Raw genomic sequence first — 23,840 nt, 5'->3', positions numbered from 1 at the left:
GAACTTCCCCCCCTCCTTACCAGCAGAGAGGTTAGGAGTTTCCTAGGACCTAACTTATACTCTTGGGGAGGGGGAATTATGTATATAAATATGTTGTTTACAGGGAAAGAAATGGGAATGATCAGGAGGAGAGCTGCAATACAAAAATGGGAAAGAACTCATCCTCCAGGACCAGGGGTAATACCGGCAGGGCAGAAATAACCACTTGCCGATCCTGGCTGGAAGAATAATAGTGTGCAACACAGAAATCATATGAGAGACTTGGGGTCAGAATGAGAAAGTACTTGGGGATGAATCCTGAGGACCCGGTATCCCAAGGGCTCTTGAAAGTTCATTTTGTGATTGAAGCCTGGCCAGATGCACAGAAAATGCTCCAGAAGGTGGGGGGGGATGTAGTGAACAGTCACTGGGGGGCCCTCCTGTGGGAGGCCCTGAACGTGTGTGTCAAGAGGGGAGATGAGAAGGAAAAGCAGAGAGTGAAACTAATGGTATTGACAGTGTAGCAGGTAGTGAGGCAGAGGGTTGGAGAAAGAGGAAGAAAATCTTCAGGGGGAGTCAGGGCCAGGATGGAAAAGAGGGGAAGAGAGATGAAGGAATGGCAGGCAAGGAAAGCTACCCGTGTTGCGGCCTGAATCTTAGCAGGGACAGGCTTTGATAGGATGTTTTAAGTGTGGGCAGGCTGGCCACTTCAGGTAGGAATATCCGGAGTGGAAGAAGGAGGAGAGAAGGAAAATGGGATGAGGGAGAAAGGTATGGAATTAAGTTGGCTAATGACTGAGACTTTGGAGAAAGTACAGGCTGGAGAAAGATAGGAAGAAGTGTTAAGAAGAGTTATTGAAGGTGTTAAAGGTGTGGTATGTAATGTTTGACAGAGCTGTTTTTTGAATGAGTTGGGAAAGTTGAATGAGCAGGGAAAGAGGATGAAGGCATTATCTAAGTAACAGTCTAGAAGTTTTGGTATATTTGCTGTGGTGTTTGGTCAGTTTCCCAAGTATTGAGAAGGGGGGGGCGGGGGGGGCAGCCTGCTCCACCAGGGGCCTCTCCACAGGCCGCAGGGGGCTTCGGCTCCGGCGCCTGGAGCGCCTCCACCCCCTCCTTCTGTGCTGACTTTGGTGTCTGCGGGGAGGTTTCTCGCTCCTCGCTCTCCCAGCTGCTGTTGAGCAGCAGGTTTTTGTTTGTTTGTTTGTTTGTTTTCGTGGATGTGCTCTCACAGAGGCACGGACTGTGTTGCTCATGGCTTGGCTCTGGGCAGCAGTGGGCCCCTCTGGGGCCGGATGAAATTGTCCCTTATCTGCTACGGGGTGGTTTCTGGATTCTCCTCGTGGGGGCTGCCACTGCAGCCCCCTCCCGAACCTTGCCATCAAACACAATACACAGGGGCAGCTAGGTCATTACTGGCCTGTAAAGTATCAGGGATTAAATTAACTAATGAAACCCTAACAAGTGATGGGGGTAGAAGGGGCTGGGGTAACAGTGCCACCTTTGGGGGGTACCAAGCTGAGACTAGGGGATAAAATGATCTCTGGGCAATTATTGTATGTACCCAAGGCAGGGACTAACTTGTTGGGAAGGGATTTGATGATGAAATTGGGCATTCAAATAGTAAATTGTTAGACTGGAATAACAGTGGTATTAATGGAGTGCTCTCAGGCCCTGAGAGCAAAGATATATTCACCTCTGACTGGAAAGACTCTGAAGTGGGGGCGGAAGCAACAATACAGATGGACAGTTTTACCTCAGGGGTTTACAGGGCCTCTGATTAATTTGGGCAAAGTTCTAGAACAGATTTTGGAGCAATTCCAACCTCCCAAGGAGGAATTTCTGTTACAAAATGTGTATGATCGTTTATTGTCAGGACAGGAGAAAACAGTTGTGAAAGAAGCTACTAACAAGCTATTCAACTTTCTGGGAAAGCAGGGCTTGGGAGTATTGAAAAATAAATTACAATACGTAGAAAGAGAAGTCAGGTATTTAAGGCATCTAATGTCTGAGGGAAAACTGAGAATAAATCCAGAGAGGATTCAGGGAATTGTTGAAAACTAAGAAAGAACTAAAAAGTTTTTAAGAGAGATTTCTTTAAGGAATCAGGAGCTACGAAGCCTGAGGGAAAATGGATACTCCCTGATGGGAGAGAAATGCTGAATAAAGCACCAATGAGGCAAATATGATGTTTTACATCAAGAGAGTCATTGGGAGATGCAAGCAATGTGTGATGTTGTGCTAAGAAAGTATGTCTGTGTAGGAATATACACTTTAGTGAAGCAAATATGCAGAGGATGTACCATATGTCAAAAGGCAAATAAAAAGGTCATTTGTAACTAACCTAGAGGGGGACGGGAGCCAGGGATTCGACCTTTCCAAAGTATACAGGTAGACTTTACTGAGTTACGTAAAGGAGGGAGATTTAAGTACTTGTTTGTCCTAATTGACCACGTGACTGGATGGGTGTAAGCTTTCCCCTCTGTATCTGCCACTGCGAACACGGTGGCTAAGGTATCACCGGAGCAAATAGTCCCTAGATATGGGATAGCTGAAAACATTGATTCAGATCAAGGAAATAATTTCACTTCACAAGTACTGCAAGGGTTAATGCAGGCCTTAGAGATTGAGTGGGCTTTTCACACCCCCTGGCACCCCTCCTCTTCTGGGAAGGCAAAGCGAATGAACCAGACATTAAAGAAGCAATTAACTAAATTAGTGTTAAAAACCCAACTTCCTTGGGTAAAATGTTTACTTTTAGCACTCCTCCAGGTTCAAACAGCACCAAGAAACGATATAGGAATTTCACCGTATGAGATGCTGTTCGGATTACCCTATCTGAGCAGAAGGGATGAGATACCACAATTCGAAACAAGAGAGTTTTCTTAAGAACTGTGTTCTGGGGTTGTCCTCTTCTTTGTCATTTCTCAGGACCCGTGGGAAATTGGGTCCTGATTCAGACCTGGAAAGGATCAACTCCGGCCCGAATGGGAAGGATACTTCCAAGTACTACTAACCACTGAAACAGCCATAGGAACTGCGGAAAAAGGTTGGACTCACTATACTCGAGTGAAGGCATCCGTCGACCCTAGTACCTGGGAAGCTGTTCCTACAGAAGACTTGTTGGAAGCTGAAATCGAAGAGAAAAATCTCATAGTGGACTCTGAGCGGGATAAGAGCTTGCGATTGTAAACTAACCTTTTATTTTCACAGGTAACTAATGAGTGTGACTTGTGATTGAGAGAAAGGACTGGCCTATAGTGAATTGAAGTGTTCCCAAGGGGGGTTTGTTATGGTAGTAGTGTATATCTTATTCTTTGTATTGATAATTATTTGGAAACCTAAGGTTTAAAAATAATGACAGGGAAAAATCAATTATTAATTTTGTTTTTAGTGATTATAGGCCTCAGAGAAAGCCTTGGTCAATTGGCAACTTGGAAAAGGCATGACCAGATAATAGTAAGATGGGATACCCCATAAAAATATGGGTGAATGTGACAGAGGGTTATGTACCACAATCTGCCATGTTTGATGCTTGTGAGGTGTTAGCTTGTGGAGATTTAAATGCCCAACGACAATTGAGCAGAGGGAACAAATAACTGGTAGAGACCCAACAGCCAGATTGAGAATAGCTGTATGGAAACGATCCTCTATTGCCATCAGAGAAAGGGAGAAACTCAAGGAGAAAACAGGAGAGAAAACAGGAGGCCCTCTTTGAAATGTGGCAGTTCAAACATTTGAGATTGAAACAGGGTATGGGGATGTGAATGCCTGGATAGAATGGGTCAAATATACTGTCCAGAGTCTCAACCATAGCAATTGCTATGCTTGTGCCTCGGGATGACTGATTGCCCAGATAGTGCCCTGCCCATTGGGGTGGACCAAGGATTCCCAGGGAATGCGATGTATGATTGCATTGTACCAAGAAAAGACTGCCTGGGGAAATGAGGCCTGTAAGTCTCTCTCTTTGCTATTCCCTTCCTCGCATGATAGCAATATCAGGGTTCCCCTGTATTCTCCACAGCTATAGGTAACCATACAGCTTGCCTCTCACGGCAGGGTGTGAGTGCTACCTGGCATCTGGGAGAATTTGCCTTGTGCACGAGGACCTTGAATGCTACCGAGGACTTGATGGGAAACTATTCAAGACTTGAGATCCCTAGGGCAGATCTCTGGTGGTACTGTGGAGGGAAGATCTTACGGTCCACCCTACCATCTAACTGGGGAGGCACTTGTGCACTTGTTCAATTAGCTATACCCTTCACCCTGGCATTTGAAAGCGAAACATCACAAATACCCAGAAGAAGTAAAAGAGGCTTAGGAATATCATTTGATGATAGAGTATACATAGATTCTATAGGGGTGCCTAGAGGAGTTCCTGATGAACATAAAGCCAGGAATCAAATTGTTGCAGGGTTTGAGTCACTGTTCTGGTGGGTAACAATTAATAAAAATGTGGATTGGATTAATTATATCTATTATAATCAGCAGAGATTCATAAACTATACAAGAGATGCGATAAGAGGAATCGCTGAAAAACTAGATGCCACCAGCAAAATGGCTTGGGAAAACAGAATAGCATTAGATATGATTCTTGCGGAGAAAGGTGGTGTGTGCGTGATGCTGGGCAACCATTGTTGTACTTTTATCCCTAACAATACTGCCCCGGATGGCACAGTAACTAGAGCATTGCAAGGGCTTACCACCCTTGCCAATGAATTGGCAGAAAACTCAGGAAGAGACACTTCCATCACAGGATGGTTGGAATCTTGGTTTGGTAAATGGAAAGGAATGGTAGTGTCCATATTTACATCCTTGATTGTAGTAGCAGGAGTTTTGACAGCCATTGGTTGTTGCATTATCCCCTGTGTAAGGGGACTTGTCCAACGGTTAATTGAAACTGCACTTTCGAAACAAATGACCATGGATCCACCACCCTACTCAGATAAGATGATGATATTAGAGGAAATGGAAAGCAAAGAAAGTGAAGAAGAGGAAGACATCTACCAAATTACACCTTAGAGCAAAATTTTGCAAAAATCAACAAATTATAAAAAGAGAAAAGGGGGGAATTGTGGGAATGGAAATGTTGTTTTTGCAGTGTTACATTGTATAGAAGGAAGGAATGTGGTATTGAAATATGCTTACAGTGATAAGAAAGCTTAACAGAAAACCTTGTAAAATGCAGACAGCCGGACTCCTTAGAGCAATTAGGTGAAAATCACGGTGTCAAGTCAAATCAGATAAGTGATGAAACATTAACACTTCAAACAGTAAAAAAAGTCAAAAGAAGCTTGAAATTTAACAGGCCAGCAACTGAAGGCCAGGCATTGTCTGTGAAGCATCAGATAGATTGTGAACCTGGATTACCCAGTCAATGGGGAAACAGGGGAGGGTCCTGTCATCAAAAAGTATATAAACTGTGTTTTGGAACTAGTGGGTGCGCTCTCCTGCTTGTGGGGCGCCCGCCATTGCAATCGCGAATAAATTACTACTTCACTGAGATCCTCGCCTGAGCCTAAGTTATTGGCTACGGAGTGTTTCTCACACTGTCAATAAGCAGACCATAAAACATCATCTTAAAACAAATCAGGTTTTCAAAATACATGGACTAAGTATTTCTCTCATTTTCTATTTCATTCCTTCCGTTTTTCTTCGTGTTCTCCTTTACCACAACAGGTCATAAAGTGTATTTTCCTACACCAATCCCATTCTTTAAACCTGAAAGCATTTCATCTTAGACTCGTGTTTCCTTTACACTGTCCTTATTTTCTTCCTCTGAGAAGACCTTATCATACACTTATCCATCTCACACCATTTCCCTTTCTATTTACACACAGGCTGAAAGTTTTCTTAAGCCTTCTCAGAAGTAAGAGTCGCTCATGCAAGAAGACAAAAGGCTCTGCAGTCGGAGACAGAAGGCTGCTGGATTTATAATATCGCTAATCTTACGCTTTACGCTGTGAGTCAACATCCAGCTAAAAAGCTTCTGATTATATTTGACACAATCCTCTCTCCTCTTCGCTGAAGGAAGTTTTTAAACCATTTTTGAATTGCAAACGCACTTAAAAAGTGAAGAATCAGCAAAAATAAATGCTTTTTGACAGTTTCTTCCTTTCTTAAGCGTTGAGGAATCCACAAAGCCAGAAGGCAGAAAGAAAATCCCCTGCCAGCTTTCTCGCCAGCGCGGCCCACCACAACACGATCCCACGGGCTGACTGTGGGCTCCATCCCCAGTGGCTTCGTCCTTGGTCAACCTCCACGTCTCTTGCGACTTTCACAGGCTCAAGTTTAACCCGATCAGAACTCGGATGCCATCAGTACTGTCCAAACTGAATAGAAATTGAATAGAAAGATTAATACCCGGCGGCTTCAGCTATGAGTTGGCACTGCGGTGACCTGACAAAGCTGCGAGCACTGAAGGCAGCAGTGCTGTCCGTTGCGGGTTTATGAAAATATGTTTACTTTTGACTGACGTTCAGATGGTTCTCGCTACTAGCAGGTGGGGAATCTAGATTTCCTGCAAACAACTCACAAAAAACCTTGTGCAGATGCTGATGGTACTTGCAGGTGATTTTTCAAACCCCGTTACTTTCTGTCAGGGATAATTCAACAAAAAAAAAAAGTCACAAGCTACTCCTGAGAAAAGATTAACTGCTTTGCAGTGGCCATCAATGCAGCTCACACCAACATGTTGCATCCGACACAAGAGACACGTTCATCTTCTTTAGTTTCTAAATCGATACATATCAGCTGTAAACACCAAAAACCAAAATATTTTCTTAACTATGCCTCTGCATGACACAGAAACAATGATTCTGTAAACAAACAATTCACAGTACCACCACTCTCCAAAGGCATGACTTTAACGTTGCGGTAAAACAAACAAAAAAAAAACAGCTGCAATTTCAACGTTTGCTGTCTCAAGGCCTGCATTACAACAAGTTTTCAGATTTGGGGCTTGGACAGCTTTTTGGAAGATCTGAAAACGTAGAGGAGCAAAGAAACCAGATTTAGCCCGCTCTGGAACAGCTCTCCTTAGGCTCTTCAAGGTTGTCTGTCCACTGTCCCACGGCAGCATCGATTTGAATTGATTTTTCACAAGATCATTCAGGTGGCAAGGGAAGGAGTAACGGAAGTAATAGTGAAATAAGTAATAAAAAGCAGAAGCAAAAAATAGTAGTTTCTAGGGAACGATTTTAATTGTTCAAATGATGTGGCTAACGGAACTGAAGTTTTGCTGTGTAATTGAGTTTCCAAATAAATAACCTTGTAGGTTCTTGAAGAGTTTCCGAAAGATTTTTTTTCCACTCATCCCTTCATGTCTAAGAGTCATTTGAAAACTGTTAACCTTCTGAAATGGAGCTAAACTGCAAAGACAGTAGTCTGTAATTAACGCTTTCAATAACAAAGGTCACTAGAAAAACAGACAACACGCACATCAAGTTAAGCTCAAAAAGTTGCATTGCCTCACACAGCTTTGAGCTCTAATGCTGCAAATGACAGTCATTCACACTAAACTACGGAGAGCTCCCAAAAGCTGCTCATTCAGCCTACTAGTCCCATTTACGATGGGTTCTATTTCATAATTTCAAGCACACACCAACAAAACCATACTCACTTTAGGGCATACGCAAATAAACATGCAACAGTATTACTTAAGTCCTACAAGGACTTAAACCTGCATCCAAAATCAAGTATTGGACTGAAAGCTGTTGACAAAAGTGAACTTCCCCACGTCACCAAAATCTGAATTTACAGGAAATTAAGCTCACTTTGCTGCATTTTCTTTCCTACCTGTCCATGAAGTTGTAGCATACAATAAAGGCCTGCTAGGTCTCAGTAAGTGGATCCCTACTACAAATTTTAGGATAAGGCAGGCAGGGCTAGAGATTTTCACAGTCATTTAAAAACCAAGGCAGTGATTATTAATTTATGAATTATAAAACCATTTAATCTTACGAAAGAATTCCTATTTACTCTTCGTGGGTAGCATTTAAAGGCCAAGATCAAACAGTACACTGAACCTAAAGGCACCTCTGGATAAAAATCAAACAAAGAGAAGTCCGGACCTGAAAAAAAAGATAAATAAGTTTCTGCACTGAAGTAAAATCTATAGTAGCAAACCTTACAGGCAAGCAAAGGAACAATTTGTAGAGGATATTCATTCTTCCTCTGCAGGGAGAACTAAACTGCACTTTGAAAACAGGAATCTGAACAATTTTACTCCCTGGCATCACCATGCAATATAAGAGCATCACATATTTAGAAGTCCTAGGCTAATTCCAGATTCACGTCGGTGAGACAGCCACGGCTCAATCACAAAATGGGAGAGGAAGAAACCCCACCAAGTGTGCCTTAACTGGAACCATAAAAAAAAAGGGGGGGGGGGGTATTCCTTGAATACCTAAGAACGACCGACGATACCAACAGACCCGAGAAATAAATAACTCGCACGGTGTATAGCTTCACACGAACACGTGCCGTGTGTCAGGGACACGAGGAACGTAAACCTGGGACCTTGCTCGCCTGCCACCTGCCACGCTGCAGCGGGCTCCACGCAGCGGTTCGTCACGCAGCAGTGCGTACCGGGCACGGGATGAAACGCAGGGCATCGACTGCGGCAGCTACGCGGGGATGTCACTATTCCACTATTACTAAGGGACATTTTCGTAATTCGCAAGCCTCGCCCCCCCTCTCCAAACATCCTTTGGCAGCAAGCTTTGCCTTTAGCGAATAACATTTTAGTACTAAAGTGCGGCACTACCTACAAGGAGATCTTTTAAGTCAGGTTTTATTAATCATCACCCAGACAAGAGCAGCACGGTGCACACGAATTATTTAGACCAGATGCGCACCGACCGCAGCCCAAGGAAGGCGTTAGCCCTTCTCGGGCACAAACCGAGGCAGCGTTTTTAGGACCGACTGACGGGGCCGCGCCAACGCCGCTCCTACACAGGGCGACAGCTCCGTGCTGGGAGGGATCACGAAGGCACCCCACAGCCTGAACGCACTGACACCACGACCTGGCACGGCAGCCCCAACCCCCGTCAGCGCCCCTCCCGCCCGCCCCTGCCCCGCCGGGCGGGCAGAAGATGGCAGCCGGCGGCAGGTGCCCGCCGCCCCTACCGGTGCTTCTTGAAGAGGCGGTCGGACTCGCGGAAGCCGTTGTTCAGCAGCAGGTTGATGCCGGCCAGCGCCAGCTCCGCGTCCTCCACGGGCAGCGGCGCGTCCCCGTCCTCCCGCCGCGGCGGCGGGGGCTGCTCCGAGCCGGCCATGGCGACGACGAGGAGGAGGAGGAGGAGGAGGAGGAGGAGGAGGAAGCGGCTCCCCCCTGCCCCTCAGGGGTACAACGGAGGCGCCGGGTGCCCGCGGCCGGGCCCCGTCCCCACAGCCGCCCGCCCGCCCGCCGTCCCTCAGCAGCGGCGCAGGCGCTGAGGCGGCCACGCATGCGCGGGGCGGGATGGGAGCTAGTACTTCAAGCTCTGATTGTTACTATTTTCATTTTTATTTTTTATTTTTTTTTGTTTCTTTTCTCCTCAGTCTGCGTGGGGTCTTACGTCATTTCAACTCACCACACCGGTGTGTGCAGCGCGGGTGGTTGCCCGCTGCCCTCCCTCCCTCCCTCCCGGCAGCCAAGCGACTGGGCTGCTCACAAAGCCCGCTGTTTCTTTTCTTTCTCTGCTGATGTGCCTTTTCCTTTGCAGAAAAAAAAATAATAAATAAAAATTAAAATTATTTTTTCGATGACGGTCTTAGCTGGTGGCAGAGCTCACTCCTGCAGAGACTGGAGCAGCTCATTTCTAGAACAGGGACTTTGTGACTTTCCCAGTGTGAGCCCAGCCGGGTCTAAAACCCTGTGGTTACTTCCTACCCCTCAACACCTCTATTAGCTGTAAGGTGAATTTGTCTGTGAAACAGACAGTATTTTCCAAGTCCTGTTCAGATACAGCCTGGTCTTGCTTCTTGTTCCAAATGCTGGATATATGAGAAAGTACACTTGCATAAATGTACCCATTCTGACTCCAAACAGCCAAGTATTGTAGACTGAAAATACACCCACAATGTTTAAACACACACACACGCCTTTGCAGGAAGAGGTTTTATTTGTTGTGCTTAAATTTGCTATAGACAAAGGCTATTACAGCCTGGTCTAGTTTCCTGCCAGCTAGGGCAGTGCTACAGCTGCTCTGGTGAAAATCTAAGGATCACTTTTTTTTTCTTTTTTTTTTCCCCTCACTAATATATTAAAAGAATGGGACCACAGTCTACTTTTAGAACCAGCCCCTCTTCCCTGTCTAGAAAAAAACATCCGTCTTCCTGTGAATCAAGGAGCAATATTTCCGTAGTATATGTCCTACAGGAATAGCTACCACCACCTAGGGAAATACTCTGTACCAAAAACATCTTGAAACAACGCTCTGAAAAGCAAGGATTGTCTGATGCTGGGAGCCTTCTGAAATCTGTCAGGTATGGATCAGATGTTTTTGCTGATTCCCAGTCCCTCTGTCTTACCGAGCAAAGCTTGATACTCAGGTGGATGTTTAAAGAGAACGTGCCTTCTGTTACAGTGCACATCTCCAAAACAGCATGATCTGCAGTCTGTGAGTCTTCAGGGACTTTTAGGAAGTCAGTGCAGACGGAACTACATGTTCTCCAACGTACTCACTGCTTTACATGTGAAAGTTGGACTCCACAAATTCAAACAGCCTCGCAAAAAGGAAGTTGCAGCTTGCAGTAGCACCGCCTTTATTCTGTTTCAGTTGTGTTCAGGACACTGCATTCCAGATAACCTTAGAGCAATAATTTTTTATTTTTATTTTTTTTTATCACCCATGCAGGTTTCTGTGGGCAGGAGTTCATGGTGAAGTGGTTTATATTACAATTTCCCTTAGCCATATGTAACCAATTTGATCAAGAGGCAATGAATCATGGATTCCCTGAGAACTAGGGACAGAGAAGGCAAACTCCTACCTCTGAGTACCATTTCTAAGGAGCAGCGAAGAGCCAAGTCCTTTGTGAAACACCTACTCCTTTTCCAAAGCTAAACTCTGTTTCCTAGCCCCTGTGGTTGGATAATAGTGTAGCAGGGCTGTGTGCTCTCTACAGCTTTTTGGCCCCATATATAAGGAGCTAGAATTCTTTGAGGTCATCTTTCTAGCACCCTTTTTCTCCAGGCTCTGCTCAGGGCTGGCACTGATAATCTGTTTTCTGTAACAAATGCTTTTACAACTCTCCCATAGCTAGTTATTAATTTTGAAACACAAGACGTGAATAGCTAAATCAAGTCTCCAGAAACACGGCTATAAATCTGTGGAAAAAACTTGGCAGAGCAAATCTGCACTTCAGCTGCTCAAGCAGGAAAATAACACATTTAAACACCAATAATGAAGCAGCATGACACCTGCAGTTTGCCTCCAACAGCTTAGCAGCAGCAGTTTTACAGTGCCCATATTGTCATGCGCTGCATCAGAACTGCATTCTTTCTGAAGAACTCGATCAGAAATCAGCAGGGCTGTAAGTTTCCCTGCCTGCACGTAAGGGCAGATGAGGTCTTGTGATGGGTCACTCTTAGTTTGATTTACATGGAGGATGTGGTACTGCTGATTCAGCCTACTAAATATGGTCGGAGAGTGAGGAAACAAAGTGAACAGAGCTACGTGAATGACTTGTAATGGCTAATCTGCGCTAGTATGGTTCTCGGCACACCAACACTCTAGACACCTTTCTTGTTATATTTGTTTTAATTCCTGAGAGCACACTATCATGCTACTATTATCTTTCTTCTGAAAAGAAATTGAGGAAACCGGTTTGTAATTAACTAACTCAAGGACAGTAAAGTAAGTTACCGATGGGGAACAAGAATTGGAATTTAAATAAATCAAAGGGCCTAAAATTTCCAAGACTCTATTGTGGTTTCCCAGCAGTTGTTAAAGCGATAAAAGACAAAGTGGCTACAATATTCACATCCTATAAGAGAGACAGAATGGTGGTGTTTTTATACCTGCTTTGCAGGACACTGCTGTCCTATTCAATATAGTCTGTACCTTTGAATACTGAATTGTTCTTCCCTTTGACAAGCTTTCCAAGCTTCTGCCCTGCCTTTGTGCTTCTGAGAGAGAGAAGTCCTGCAGTTGTCATCCTCACAAAGTCCCTGAGTCAATAGTTCTTTTTCATTGGTAATTTTCCTCTGTAAGTCTAATTGGAATTTAGCCCTACTATAACCCCCATGAGCTACAGAGAATGGTAAAAATGATAACAGGAGAGAATATATATATATATATTTAAAGCGTAATGATTTAGCTAAAGCATTGGAGAGAAGGAAATAAAAACAAGAAAAGACCTATATTCATATTTTTTGAGTATCCTTTCGTTACTCTCTAAATTAGGTTCTAGTTGTCCCAGGGTCCTTCTCTGCTGTGTCTGGATGAGGCAATCTAAATCCTTGCTTCTGCCTTAGAGTGCACTAAATCTGATTTTGATGGGTTTCTTTTTACCTATTTTGTTCCAAAATTCTACCTCTGTCCTGTATCACCTCAATAAGCCTGGAGCAATTTACACTTCTTAGGATGGAGATGAAATTTCAGCAGTGCATTTAGAATATTTGATCACCAGCAATTAAGTTAGTCACTCCTCATTTAGGTAAAAAGTAGTAAAGTCCTTCAGAATTGAATTAACTTTCTTTCCTGTGTTGCAGAAAGCCTGACTGTATTTGGAAACACCAATAAAGATCATGACAATGTCTCCCGCATTTTTCCAATTTCGGATATAAGCCTGCAGAGTCAGGTGTTGTAATTTTGAATTCCTTTCACGGATTTGCCATTCTGGTTAAATACCAGGTGCAGCCCCATTGTATGTTATGCAGGGGTGTAAGAATCCAGGATAGAGCTCTCTGTTCCTCACCAGCTGTCAGAGGGACCTGTGTCAGTGACTGCCAGTAACAGCAAGTGAATGCATAAATGTAAGTATCCTCCCTTCTTGAATATATTGTATTTTGAAGGAAAAAATGTCTAAGTTCACAAGTATATTTGTAAGGAAATGTACATTATAAGTAGCTAAAGCCACTTATTCTTGGGCTTTGTGCCTCGTAATTTACCACTGACTCTTGCAACAATGAAGGTGCCTGCCTATTCTGTCTTATCACTTAAATATTAATGAATGGTGAGCTCTACATCTGTTATCATCATGCATTTTCCATATGGTACAGCAACTAAGCGATATTACAGAGCTAAGCTAATCTTCAGAGCTGGCTTTTCACATTTTCCTATTAATATGCATTGTCATTTTAAGGGCTACACCCTGCCTAAGGACAGGCACATGCGTTGAAATAACTATCCTCTTCTGTCAATAGACAGGGACTGTGCATACGTGTCTTGGTAAAACAAAACACATCTCATCAGCCTCTTCATCCAAAGTCTTCCAAGGGTACTGAAACCGAGTCTTTTGACTCTTTCCTCTGATTAAAGAGCTTTACAGTAATAACAGTTAGAAGAATAACCCCCACTTGTGGCAGTGGACTTCAGAAGCTACCTCTCATTCCTCTCACAAGCTTTCTGTTTTCTTTGCTGATTTTTCACAGGTAGCATTTCCTGTATGGAGAGCTATCAGTTGGAAAGGGATTGATTCCTCTGTCCTGGTCTCTTGAGCATTCGTTTGCGGCTGCTTTTTTCTGTTTCCTCAGTATTTCTAGTCTGTAACTCTGGTGTTTCTGCACAGACAAACCATGGGGATGGCTGGGGCAGAGCAGGTGAAGTTCCTGTAAAGTCTAAAAGGAAAGTGAAAGGTGAGACAGAGAAAGTAAAACAATTTCTAAGCATTCTTACATGGCGCTGATCTCTCCTGATGGCTTTTTAAAATATTTTGGTTATATTTAATAACATTTGGTTTTATCTACACATATAATTGCTCTGGACCCAGCATACAGTCAGTCACATAATGGGATGAATTCATGTGCAGAGACACAGTTATTTTTACTCAGGCATATGAAGGTGTGTAATTTTTGCTATATAAAGCATGCTAAATGACACGGCACTTTGGTGATGGTGGTGGTTTGTTGTGGTTTTTTTTTGTTGTTTTTTTTCTTCAGAACTTGCTAATGGCCAAACATATGCACACAAAGTTTCAGAGAAAACAAAGCAATGCAAAACTATTAGAGACTAGCAGCTGCTCTGCTCGGGCGGCAGCCACATGCTGGCCTGTTCAAGGAAAATTAATTGGAAAAGCTTCCACACAAAATAATCATCATCCTACTTGAATTTTTAAGAGCCAATTTAGAATGTCTTACTTTTAGAAGAATAATTTCTTACAGAGGTCAGAGTTACGTTTGATTGCAAAAATACGTGCTTAACCTAATTGTATGGCCAGTGAGCGTGAAATGCAAAGCACAAGGTGATTGCCAGAACTGAGCTAGTTCTAGTCCAGTCCTTTCTGGGGAGTCAGAATGAATTCCTCTGGATCAAAACAGACAAATCTTTGCCTAAATGTCCTTAAAATATTTTCACTATGGAGAGTCTGCAAATTAAATTTCCCTCTTGTTCTTGTTTCAGTGAGCAGTGAAAACGATTGTATCTTAGTTACAGAAAGAGAGGGATAACAGCAAATTGAAACCGGTGAGCTCTATGGCTTCGTGTGTGAGGGACTGAGGTGGGCTGTCTTGCCCAAACTGGAATATATAAACGCTATTTGTCCCACATAATACACTTGTTTTTATACTACGGGATCTTGGTTGGGTCCCTCTTAGCATCTCACATTGTAGAACAAATAACAACCCATCAACTCCATTCACTTTGACCTTTCAGAAGCAGGCCATATATTTTAAACCTCAAATACTTTTGCTGAGCTGCTTTGGAGGTTCCCTCCAGTTTTCCTCTTTTTTTTTTTTTCTCCTTTTTTTTTTTTTTTTGGTGTGCGCATGAAGCCATTTTAAAGACCTGATGCATTTGAGAAGGATTTATCTCTATATATTCATTTGTATATGCATATACACTTCTAACTATGTGTATAATATTGACGAACAAACCACTTGCCCAGTTACTGAGGATGTGCCTTTGTACTTTCAAGCTTATGATGAACAGCGAGCAGTCAGCAAGGCCACAGATAACCTGTGGCAAACATAACAGCTTTAGTAGACACCCTTTGTGTTAGTGCCCTCCGCACCCCCCAAGTCCTTGTAACTTAAAATAATCAGAAACCCTTGTAGACTGGTGTATTCTAAAATGGTTAGAATGGAATAAATAGAATATCTTGCTAAGGTCTATTTTCCTTTTACTAGTCTAGCAGTAAATATTTTCTTGCGGGTGTCACGCAGCTTGATGCATAATGCAGCTTGAAATGAGATTATGTAAAGATTTCTTGTCAGCAACATTCTTACTTTTCTACTTTCATTTGGAACTTTTGGCATTGTATGTATTTTATATTCAGCATCTTAACATTTTTCACTAGCTTATTCCTCTACAAAAATAGATTGGCCACTGTTGGATTACAGAGGTTTTATTTTGGCCATGTTGGTCTTAGGGTTTGTCCTTCGGTTTTGAAATCTGCACTCCTTGTACCTCATCTTTCTGAAAGCAGGAAATATTTTGTTAAAAATTCTAGTGACAAAAAAAATCAGTAAACCCCATTGATGACAGGATTTTTGTGACACAAAGCACAGGTTTATGTAGGCAGTTTGCTACTTTCTATGTCCAGGGTAATTGTCTGCGTCTTTTTGTTGAAAGGTAGTCACAACTGCAATGACCAGTGCTTGAAGTGAAGAGAAAGGGAGGCATGAAAGAGAGAAGGGCTGCCGTTTGGCTGTGAAAGGCACCAAGAGCTCAACTTGGGAAGGAGAGGAAGGCTCAGATCAGCTGTGGCAGAACCACGAGTCTCCTGGCATTACTAAGAGTTGCAAGCAGTAGATTTCCACACAGATGTCCTTCTTGTCCCATTTTCACAGTTTCTTGTTGATGTAGGTTTGTAGGTGTACAATAAATTTGCACCTGTCTGTGCATCGACATTGGTGGCTATGCTACACCAAGGCATTCAGCAGTCTACAACCACCTCAGACTAAAGCATCTTGACTTTCTATAACTGGAATAGACCACACAGATTATTTTCATTTGAGCAGCCCTGTCAGCAGTGTATATGCCTACAAAGATGGTGAGCTTCTTCCCCTGCATATACACTGTGTTAGCTACCGATATCTCTGTCCCTGATTATTTCAGTTCCTTATGTTTTCGGAGTTTAATGCTGTCTCCTGGAACATAGTGCTCTGTTTTTTACAAAACTCTTCTCTGAGGCTTGCACACACAGACATGGCAAGTGGCTTTTAAAAGTAGCAGTATGATCTGCAGCATATATCATAAGGCAGAAAAGACGCCTAAAAAGCATATTGAGAGACAGATGCTACCCCAGATACCAAAGTTTTTATTTCTGGATACTAGCTTTTCATCTGTGAAACTTGTGCTTTGGTCTGAATGCTTTTGCTGCTCTCTAAGCAATATAATTAATTGTACCATTTAATTGAGAGGATGTGAGGAAAGTCATGTCTATCTGTATAAACTTGAAGGGATCATCTTCTATTAAGTGTGTATTCAAGCCTTACGTATATTTATATTCACTCAGGCTACAGGATTATCTAGAGGCAACAGCTAGACAGATCCACATGCTCATATCATCTTTATTCTAGTAGTTGTTCTATAGTCAGAAGTGTCTGGTGAAATCCATACAACATTCTTCACGTTTTGATGTGTAAAACTACATAAAGCAGGCGTTAAAAATATGTATTTGTAATTTGATGACTTCAATTTAAAATCCAATTTAAGAAACTGGAAGCTGATGTTTTAGACTGGCTAGAATGTGAATTAACAGCTCCAAAATGAAATTAAGCAGAACCAAGAATGTATGTGTTACCTCCTAGTACTTCATGAAATAAGCAGCAGCATACAGTTGACTAAGGTTGTGTTCTCTAAAATAATAATAATAATGCACAGCATTAGGTTTTCCCACTCTTCCACTTCTGAAAACCTATGCCATTTTTTTGGAATGCAAACTGTCCAGCTGTTTTGTAGCATGTTTCTATTTGGGCACTTGGCAGTCAAGGTATGTGAATTAAGAAATGCTCTTGAGGATTAAACGTTCTCCTGAACAGTGCCTCTCAGAACTTGTTCCCGCTATCAGACGTGGCAGACAGCATTTTCCCAACGAGTGAAACGCTGCATTGCAGATAAAGGGAAATGGCAAACCAAGATTCTATGTGCATCTAATGATAATCGCAGGAGTGACTTACAAATCGTACCATGCATCAAAGTTCTTATGGCAATAACTGCAGGATGACAAATCTAATAGACCTCCTCTCCTTTTTTTTTTAAGTGTGTTTGGATTCTGAAAGGATTTCTGCCCTTAAACAGCACCGTGCCTTTTAAAACCACACATCAGGTGAATTTTTCTGTATTGACTCAATATTTATTGTTCTTCCAACAGTGTTTTGTGAAGCTGAGAGCTACGTATCACGTAAGCATCTTCAATTGAGTTGCATAATTTCAGCCATTATGAGTTATGCACAGCAATAACAGGATAATACAGTGAGAAAAGCTGTGCTTTTACTGCAGGCCATTTTTTTGGAGTTCCTCTTCCAGACATAGCACAAGGAGAAATCATCTTTTATTTTCTCAGTGCACTCTCCCATTTTTCATTCCATTAGCATTTTTCTCTAACGCTTTTTTTTTCCTGCTGCAGTTCATCTACCAAGAGCTTCTCTCTTTTTCCTTCCATTCCTTTTATTTTATTAACTGTTTCACTTACCTATTTTTTGAGGATTGTAAATATACATAAATATGCGTTCTGTCTTGCATCTCCTTATTTTATATGCCTTTCACTTGAGGTTCAACCTACATCTTCTCCTTATGTTCCCAAGCTTCAAATCATATAAAGAGCAGAGAAAAACAAACAAACAAAAAAAAAAACAAAACAGTTCATATATGTTAATTTCTTTGGTGTAAGGTAGAAAGTGATAAGATGCATATGAACCCACCAGTGTGCCTGGCTCATCACAAAAACAGCGAGTTCAACAGAGATTTCTTCTAGTTACCACCAAGACACTGAAAACTAAGAAGGTGGAGAGATGCTGGCAGATCTACTGTCATGGATCCAAGCGCCGTACTATCATCACGATAAGTCACAGTATCGTAATGCGGAGATGCCAGGAGCTAACCACACTATATCTGGGTAACTCAGTTCTGAAAAGGATGAGTGACAAAAGCAGTTATCACGACACTTCTTCCCTATAGTTGGAAGCAGGAGGTAATTCCCTCTGGCTTGTTCCTCTTTTTTAATGAGGCCTGTTGACAACTCTATATGATGGCTTTTTTGTATAGCTAGGTCGTAAGGCAGTATAATTATTCCTTAGGACTGTAATCAAGTGCTGCATCCATCTTCAGGGAATTTGTTCAGTGGGTTTCTTGCTGCTATTCCAGATGGCGCCTTGGGAACTCGGAGCTGAGTTGGCTGCTGCTATGTCCTCTTACATCTTATGGTCAGGATGGTGTATGGGTGTGCTTCTGTTAGGGAATAACTAACCCCCCTTCACTGGTTATAGAAAGCGTAGAGTAGGCTGATTATAGAGTTTAGAGTAGATATCCAACTTTTACGTAGCTGGAGTTGTGAGATGAGTAACCATAAATGTTACTGTTATGGTAACAAATGTTATGGGTCTTAATAATTTAGGCAGATGTTACATAGCAAGTCCCAATGCTACTGGACAGTCTCACATACCCACAAGTCCATGTCTGGCCATTCCATTTGCTTAAAATCAAGTATCGTTGAACTTTCTGTGGACCCCAAATCAAAAATAATGAGTTCACCTATGCTAACAGTAAAAGCCTTAACATTTTTCTCTGGATTTGGTGGTGGAATGTGCTCCCATAAGCATAGCTGTGCCTGAATTGCAGGTGCATGTGACAGTCCTTGGTGGTGCCAGCCAGGCTTGTTCTGTGTGTTGCTGTTATAGGCCATTCACAAAAAAAACTATATTAGCATTCCCCACTGAAACATGGGAGACTTCATTTAATCTATATGAAAATCAAACTTGTTTTCAGCCAGGTGTCTTGGGCCTTAATAAGTTCCTGAAGCTGCAGGTTGGTTTTTTTTTTTTTTTATAGTATGAATTTATACTTTATGTAGCGTGAATTTATCAAAGCTGGGAATGCCTTCTTACTATTAACACACACAAGTAAATCCATGGAAATGTTACCCAAGAATATCACTTCAAACACGTACAGGAATCCTCCAGCAGGATCATCATGTAGGTGTGAGACGCCCACTTCAACAAAAGCCTTGATCAGGTAGCAAATGCAAAGGGCCACATGGAATAATCACTGTTGTCCAGGTTACGAAGCCATTCCACATCTAATCATTGCTCAAGGCACAGTGGTCCATCCCTTTGATCACGCTCCAGCCCTTTCTTCTCCTACTTGTGCGTGCCCTCTTACTGTATTCTGTTTTAGCATACAGATAAATTCAAAGATATGATGCCAGAGGGTAAAATCCAGGAACATGCAATGCAGTCTTTGGTTTTTCCTTGAACTAGAAGTTTGACTCTAAGCTGTATCTCTTGGTATCCCCTGAGCAGCATCTGTTTTACCTGTCTAGAGAACTTGACTCTGTTACAAGAGAAACGAGGACACCTCCGCTAGGTGACAATATGCTGCCCACGGCTCTGTTGCTAGGGGACTTTCATGATTGATCAAACAGACACAGGATATATGTATTTACTCGATGTGATAGTTTTAAAATATGCCTTTCATAGGTCTGGAGTGGAAGCTCTAGGGCTAGCATAAGCTTCTCCACAGCTGAAGGGAGTAGAGATCTCAGTTTTTGCCTTGGCCATCTGCAGAGAGGCAAAGGTCAGACAGAGAAGCTGTCAGGAGTCAGAAATGGCTTTGGGCTTCCTCAGAGCTGAAAGGGGCAACTAGGAACAAAACCAGCTTAGCCCCAGCTAAGTTGGGAGGCAGACCCGGGTGTCCGGTTGCTTGTACCGCATCTTACACAGAAAGTAGTTCCTACTAGAAGGTGGTGTCTCAGAGGAGGTTCATCCTGGTCAACGTTGTGCTACGGGGTTTTAGCTCAGCCATACAACTGCCTTCACAAGCGTAAAGCTCTCAGTGCCTCTCAGAGATGTGTGCTCGAGAGGGCACTCGGGGGGAAACAGAAGAAAAGGCACGAAGGGGTGTGAAAAGCTCTCTTATGACTAATTGCTGTTTGCAGCTGCAGATAGACACGTGTTTAATTATCTGCTATATGCATGCAAATTTCAGCTGCTGTTGCGAGAGTCCAGATGTTCCCTTCCATAATACAACGTACAACAAACAAAAGGAAAAGGGCCAGAGAGCGAAATAAAAGGGGCTAGGAGTGGCAGCTTCGTGCTGTTTTCCTTCCTGCCATAGGCTAGGCCTGTCCTACCGTTTTTCTGAGTTCCCCGTGCAGAGATTTGTAGGTTCACAGGGAGGACGTCTGCTGCCTGGCAGGGCAGCACTGAGCCTCGGGTTGGAAGGGAGCAGCAGCTGGACTCCTTGCTGCCACCACACAGCCCGAAATTGTCCAGTGAAGCTAATAAGTATTGCAGTTCGTAGGTAGCTTCTCTCCTGCAGACATTCCCCTGGGCAGGGGTAAGTCCTCTCCTAGCAGACTTAAGGCTTAATTTTCCTCACTTACCTTTCCTCCTTTAGCTGTGAAGTCGTCTTCTTTGCACCCGCCCTCTAGGATGGCATGAGTTCTTAACGAGTTCTTTTTCCTACTGATAGAAAATATATTTTTTTCTTTCTCATAGAAAGTGAATTGAAGCATTCTTCATGGGACTCTTTGTAGCAAACTGCTTTCCATAGGATCTACACATGGTGTTCCCAACATCTGAAAACAATAGGTTAGACAAACAAGACTACGGCTTTTCTCCTATCAGCTGTAATCAGGGAACAATAAAGCAATGTTGATTTATACCAATCACGCACCTGGCCTTTGTTCTGTTCAATGGCATTCAGTCTTTGGAAGATTTAACTTATTCACTCCCGTTTAATGAAATAACGATGATGATCATCAGTGTTTCTGCACTGTCTGTTTTGAATTAGATTTGCTCTGAGTGTATACGTCATGTTGACTCATTTTATCTTTCATGATAAATGCAACATACGTGGATTCAGTGATCACGTCTTCTCAAGCGGCTCAGCAGCAGGCACATTTCCTTCCTTTAACGTGGCAATATAAAGTTACAGCAACCTCACCGCTTACCGCGCCTATGTTCAAAACGTGGACCAACTCTTTTGCATGCAGGGGTAAGGAAATTCCCAGAAGGTTTTTTCGTTTTCTTTGAGTCTGGTAAAGGCATAGTGGGACCCACGCGGTTGCTTCTGATGTAGAAGAGCGCAGGAGAGGACGGAGGCCAGGTGGGCTCTGTGGGCGTTCAGAGGATTTGGCTCACTGCTGATGTTCTCAGACCACCCATCAGTGCCACCCTCACCCCTAGTATTTGTCAGTCACAACAGACTCTTTCCTTGGCCTCCTTCTTTCCATCCCTGCTGCTGCAAATACTACTTGTATTTGTCCAAAGTTTACATTTACGTATATTTATGTAAAAAGGGTTATCTCAGGTTTTCTGGAGAACGTGTCCTGCCCTTTATTACATAACTTTTAATCTGCAATAAAAATTCTCTGTAAAACTTGGCAATAACTTAAGAGCACAATTTTATAAACTGTATTTAGGGTTTTCGGCGTGTTTTAATAAAGTGTATGAGCCAAAGTCCTGTGAAGTGGTTAGATCCTTCCATTAAGCCACTGAACTTTGGATCATGCCTATGTATTTTCCTGGAGAACTGCCCAGAGTGCCTTTAGCTTCCTTTGTACTAGGTTACTCTGTCCCCAGGGGTACGTCATTACCTTTGATTTAAGTGAGCAGTTAGAACTTTATTACTCACTTGACACCTTTGCTCTGAGGTAAATTTTATCGGTTGATACCTTTGCCTTAGCTGGAGGAATTGGTGACTGTATATTACCAACCCTCGAGGTGTGCAGGATCCAGACAGATTTTCTCATCAGAAAATAATCAGAAGGATCTAGAATTAAGATTTATGGCAGGTGCCATTTACACCTAACAGCGTAAATCTTCTGTCCAAAGTAGTATCTCAGAGTGATGGATCTTGGCTCAGAACCACAGGGTGGTTGGGGTTGGAAGGGACCTCTGGAGGCCACCTGGTCCAACCCCCTGCTCAGGCAGGAGGACCTAGAGCCTCTTGCCCAGGATGACATCCAGACAGCTCATTCCCTTATGAACACACTGTTAATTGAAACTGTCTGCAGGAGCTGGACACAGAGCCATTTATTTCAGTATACTTGGAAAGTATTTTCTTTGTTATCGCTTCAAGCCTCAAAAACCAGATCTGAAAAGTTCTTTCAGGACTGAAACTCTGATAGTGACAGCTGTCTTTCATACGAATTTATGAAGCACTGAGCTTCCTGTGCATGTAATTATTCATTCTTACCAGCACACAGTCCTTCTGTGACAGGGATCTTAGACATAGGCTCATGCACAATACAGAAATCTGTTGCTGTTCCAAGTCTAAATGTAACTGAACAGAGACAAAAAGATCATGATGCCAACCAACTGACTTTTTATCCCGTGTAATAATGCTCAATCTTTATCAATGAGCAAGTGACATCTTCGCAAAGAAACTGCATCTCATAGAGCATCTCACGTATGCTTCACGTTCAGAACCACCTGTAGGAACCACAGCAATTGGTTGAGGGGCCAAGTTATGACAGAACTGTGTTGGAAAAATGAAAAAAATAATTGAATGCTATCAGCTGCAAACCAGGAGAGAGGTTATGATACCAACAACAGGTCGGAGCTTGGTTTCATTGCTACAAAGGATCCCCCAAATTGAGAGAGAAATAAAGACTGATTAGTTATATTCGCTTGCAGTTCTTTATACTCGGAGGACGCTTCACTGCAGCTCTGGCAGTGACCAGCCTCTTGCAATTTTGGGATGTCTGGGCCAGCTACACAAAGGAGGTTTATGCTTATGCCTTGCAGTCTCAATGCCTTGAGTGAAGCCGTAACATTGCATCATGGGCATATCCCTTTTTAACATAAAGCAATTCCTTTTGCCAGGGACATCCATTTACTGTATTTTTAGAAAGTGCAGACACATTTACAGAAGACAGGGCCACTGTGCCCTAAATTTCCTTACATCATTGGAGAAAGATGCTGAACTTTTTAAATGAAGAAACCACAAAGAAAATGGTAGGAGGCAAAAAGCACGGTAAGAGTTCATTACAAAGCCATAATGCATTTATAGAGATTTCAGTGAGACCACGTTTTCCAGGCTACTCCACTAATTTTATGAGGGACAAAAAGGAAGAAGAGGGGAGGGGGCAAAAATAACAAGGAAAAAACAAAGCAAAACCAAACAAAAAAACACACAATAAATAATTCACCAAGGACTCTAGAAGAGGCAAAGCTACTAGCAGGAGGATAGGCTAAAATGAAATGGCTCACAGGTGAATCCAAATAAGCGGTTGCAAAACCAAAGAGAATTAATTCACCCAAATCATATTGCTGCTGACTGCAAGGGCTTAGGGCTCTGTATTTACAAGAGAGCTCTGCAGTAGCAAAAGCACAGGCCTTCAAGGAGAGACAGAGGCAGTCTGTTAAGACGTCTTAATTGGAAGCTTTTGTTAATTAGAGACTTAAATAACAGTGTCATTTATAAGCAATGAAGTGAAAAATGTTTTCCTTGTATATACACACCTTTTTCTACGGTAACTGTACTTTTTTTCCTGACTGCCCTGTGATCCATTTCATTTTATTTGACTGCACATCTCAGCGTCAGGTCTGT

At 42.7% G+C, this 23,840-nt stretch overlaps 1 protein-coding gene and 1 long non-coding RNA gene across 3 annotated transcripts in view; one reads left to right on the top strand and one right to left on the bottom strand.

The window, feature by feature from the left end:
• The window catches only part of TTC39C (tetratricopeptide repeat domain 39C), a 47,846-nt gene extending 38,413 nt beyond the window's left edge, over nt 1-9,433 (bottom strand). Inside the window, exon 1 of the mRNA XM_048080064.2 lies at nt 9,109-9,433. Within this exon, the coding sequence (XP_047936021.1) occupies nt 9,109-9,257 (149 nt within the window). The 5' untranslated portion in view covers nt 9,258-9,433. The remainder of the gene's footprint in view (nt 1-9,108) is intronic.
• A 3,127-nt stretch (nt 9,434-12,560) lies between these two features.
• Nucleotides 12,561-16,038, top strand: LOC106037567 (uncharacterized). Of its 2 annotated transcripts, XR_010829647.1 has the most exons (4): nt 12,561-12,940; nt 13,696-13,762; nt 14,526-14,588; nt 15,696-16,038. It is a non-coding gene; the product is annotated as an uncharacterized lncRNA (long non-coding RNA). The 2 variants fall into 2 exon arrangements; XR_001208102.3 differs by lacking the exon at nt 14,526-14,588.
• The last annotated feature ends 7,802 nt before the right edge of the window (nt 16,039-23,840 follow it).

The sequence above is a fragment of the Anser cygnoides genome, chromosome 2 (genome assembly GCF_040182565.1).
Source record: "Anser cygnoides isolate HZ-2024a breed goose chromosome 2, Taihu_goose_T2T_genome, whole genome shotgun sequence".
In the NCBI taxonomy this organism is placed as follows: Eukaryota; Metazoa; Chordata; class Aves; order Anseriformes; family Anatidae; genus Anser; species Anser cygnoides.
The sequence above is the reverse complement of the archived record's forward strand: the minus strand, read 5'-3'. Positions and strand labels throughout refer to the sequence as shown.